Source organism: Lycium barbarum, chromosome 9, assembly GCF_019175385.1.
Source record: "Lycium barbarum isolate Lr01 chromosome 9, ASM1917538v2, whole genome shotgun sequence".
NCBI classification, from domain to species: Eukaryota; Viridiplantae; Streptophyta; class Magnoliopsida; order Solanales; family Solanaceae; genus Lycium; species Lycium barbarum.
In genome coordinates this window covers 84,518,814-84,522,093 of record NC_083345.1, presented here as the reverse complement: position 1 = coordinate 84,522,093, position 3,280 = coordinate 84,518,814, and the positions used below count along the sequence as shown (strand labels likewise).

General features: G+C 42.0%; 1 protein-coding gene across 1 annotated transcript; it reads left to right on the top strand.

The window, feature by feature from the left end:
- Positions 1 to 510: 510 nt before the first annotated feature.
- LOC132612006 (protein SQS1-like) lies at positions 511 to 1,071 on the top strand. The gene has a single exon (XM_060326358.1). The coding sequence runs from the start codon at positions 511 to 513 to the stop codon at positions 1,069 to 1,071; it is 561 nt and encodes a 186-aa protein (XP_060182341.1).
- The last annotated feature ends 2,209 nt before the right edge of the window (positions 1,072 to 3,280 follow it).

The window sequence follows — 3,280 nt, the reverse complement described above, 5'->3', positions numbered from 1 at the left end:
TTTTAGAAGAAACGGATTCGGTGATAGTCAGGATGGAAATGTACCAAGCACAACTACGAATTCAGACCACCCTTCAGAGGGTGACGAAGGCCAAGACAAGCCAGGCCTTGACATCAGCCGCTGGAGGAGAACCCTGCTGATTTATTGCTTTATATTGAGCCCCTTGTCGGCTTCATCATCTTTGTAATCCCTCTAGGGAAGATATTTTTATTACTATTTATTAACTAATGATGATTTTTCGGGACAATGGTTCACTCTCACAAATGGCACTTGCATGCTTCAATCGATTAGGAGAGCCTTAACTCAAAAAGGTTTTAGGAATGCGAATAGTATAAATATCTGCCAAACTATATGAATGCTTCCTACGTGCTTCACATGCCTACTTGCTATATGTGTTATCATATATTAAGGCTTGAATACATTTGATCCCATGATCTAAAACAACATACCAAAAGAAAAACCAAAAGCTTAAAACTTATCCGAATTTATCTCATAAAAGGTTGACTTACAATGACAAACCAAGGAGAACAAGATACGCGGACTCTGGGAGAGACAGCGGAAATGCTGAGAGACAAAGTGCTACAAATGGAGAAGCACCTCCAAGAAATAGGGAGGAAAATTAAAGAAGTGGACAGATTGCTAGAGATGGTTGGGAACCCACTAGAGGGCGTACCCCAAGAACAATACTATGGGAATGTCCCAGAAGGAGTAAGGGATTTAGTACTGAACTATATACCTTTAGAGAGAAGTCCTATGACGCCTAGAGAGGAGACTCCGAGAGGAGTGCATGAAAGCCAAGAAGCTGGATCAGATTATTGGGTAATAGAGTCGGACCCGCAAGAGGAGTCAGAGCCTCAACGGGTAGCCTCCGAACCCGTCGAGGAGGAAGAACCAGAAGAGGAAGAGGAAGATCCTCAGGATGTGGAGGAAGAGGAATTAGAGCCTATTGACATAGAGGCTGGGGGAGAGGAAGAATCATTCGGGATGTTCCCTGAGTTCGCAGAGGAGGAGAATGATGCCAATGAGGAATCTGATTACTATGCCCCAACCGATGAGAGATCTGACTTTTAACCGCCGTCACCCATATTGGTACCTGCAACCTCCACTATGGCATCAGAGAATTTTGGAAGGGCAGGCCCTTCTGAACTTTCTTGGTGGGGAATCACCTTCAAAGCCCATTCCTCCCCATTCAGGGTGGCTCCAGGGCCTGTCACCTGTAAGGAGGTATATAAAAAGATGGTTGCCACAGGAGTGCATTGCACCACTAGGGCTAGGTTGCCACTGCCCGAGTTGGTGTACGCATACAAAAGGTGCCCGTTCCACTGCAACCGAGCTGGTCACACCCTGAATGCGTGTTTAGGGTTGAAGAGAAGAATTTGTAGCCTGATGATGATAGGATCATTGAAACTTTATGGGGCCCACACACCCTACTAGTTCATGACTCTATTATCCCTGGAGAAGGATTCACTGCTACTACTCAAATCTGGCGGTATGATTTCACGATCCTTGAGGAATCGTACGCCCGCATATTCGCAATTCTGGCTAGTCTGAGGAAGATTAGACTTGTGGAGCCTGCCCACGAGCACGCACCATTAGGGCTCAATAGGAACAAATTTTGCTTGTATCATATAGGAGCCATGAGGCATGACATAAAAGAGTGACATGCATTCAAGCTCTAACTTGAACACAAGACCAATACAGGAGAGATCTTGGTCATCTTACCACCACAGTACTGAGATGGAAGGAGGATAATAGAGCGAGTTCGTAAGGACAGTGACTCACGGAACTGTATTTTTAGGTAGATATTAGGTGCCCCCATTTTTGCATATAAAACATTACCCCCTCTCCCCATAAATATTGTAAGGAACCGTGCCGACCTGACGTCCCTATGGAGGGATATGCGGGAAGCCCTAGCCAGGCCTAGTCTGGGGATATCTTTAGCTAGGTTTAACTTAAAGGATATTTAGGAAAGATATATATCCTTCTTTTGTAAAACGAACTACGATAGTGTTACACCCTAACAATGGTAGGGCATGGCGGCACCCGACTCTCATCAGAGTCGAGCGAACCCTCAGACATTTGCTCTATCAAAACCTGTCATTTCAAAAACTTTTAAGAACATAAAATTTTCCAAATAGAAATCATTATCTTTATAACGATTATGAAATCGTTCGATTAAATAAGTACTTTAAACCAATTGAAATCGTCTAAAATACATACTCTTTTAAAATCCATAAATGACTCAACTGACCTCACTTTGTCGACATCTCGACAAACATATCACAGGACACTGTCTGCAGAAATCTCTAAGAAGTAAACTGAACATTATGAGTCAGGACAGGGCCCTAACATACCCATAATCATACATATCTATACATGACTCAGCACAACTCCAGAATGAGGTGGAACTTGCTAATCCCAGCTGACGTCCACTTAACCTGCCAAACAATTTGGGGTTGCGGGCATGAACGCAGCGTTCCCAGGCAAAAGGACGTCATTACAGACAATGTACTGAGTATGTAAGGTGGTAAAAAATCATAATCATAATTTGACTTAGGAGAGAAGAAATCACAATCTAACTTAATACTTGCAGACTTCACTGGAAGAAACATAAATGTGCACACGAAGTCTCAAAACAATCTTTAAGTAAATAATGCATCCAACACACATGCCGCTTCCGACATGTTAACAGAATGGTCCCTTCGGACAGCCGCTTCCGGCTAGTATCACAATAGTCCCTTCGGACGGCCGCTTCCGGCATAATAATGATGGCCCCTTCGGGCAGCCATTTCCGGCTTAATAGCACCATCATATCAACACAAACTCAATCCACAAATATCAATTTCAATTCATAACATAAGACACTAATCAATTTATCACAATCCAGTTATTAGCCTTAGTCTTTCATAAGAAGTTATCAAATTTGTATCTCACTAGACTTAGGAGGACATACTTCCAGGTTTGAAGGTAGAATTGTTATGAAATTCTTGCTATTTATATTCTACTCAATTTCATATTATTTCCCTACCTAAAGAATAAATGATCATATCAATACAAAGGGATGACACTATGGAATGTAAACATAAATCGTAAATGAAATAAAGTAGTAAAATCTCGCACCCCCTTCAGAGTGGTTTTGAAAATCAAACTTTATGTGTCCTTTAGTATAAAACTCATTTCCTCGAAATTATTAGTAAAACCATATACACAACTGAACTTGGCACCTTATGGGTGTTCCCTTCGGAACACAATAGGATTACAATATCAATAAGCCATCACA

Bases quoted from the DNA above. Each gene is read 5' to 3' on its own strand.
- LOC132612006 (XM_060326358.1), top strand. From the start codon at position 511: ATGACAAACCAAGGAGAACAAGATACGCGGACTCTGGGAGAGACAGCG.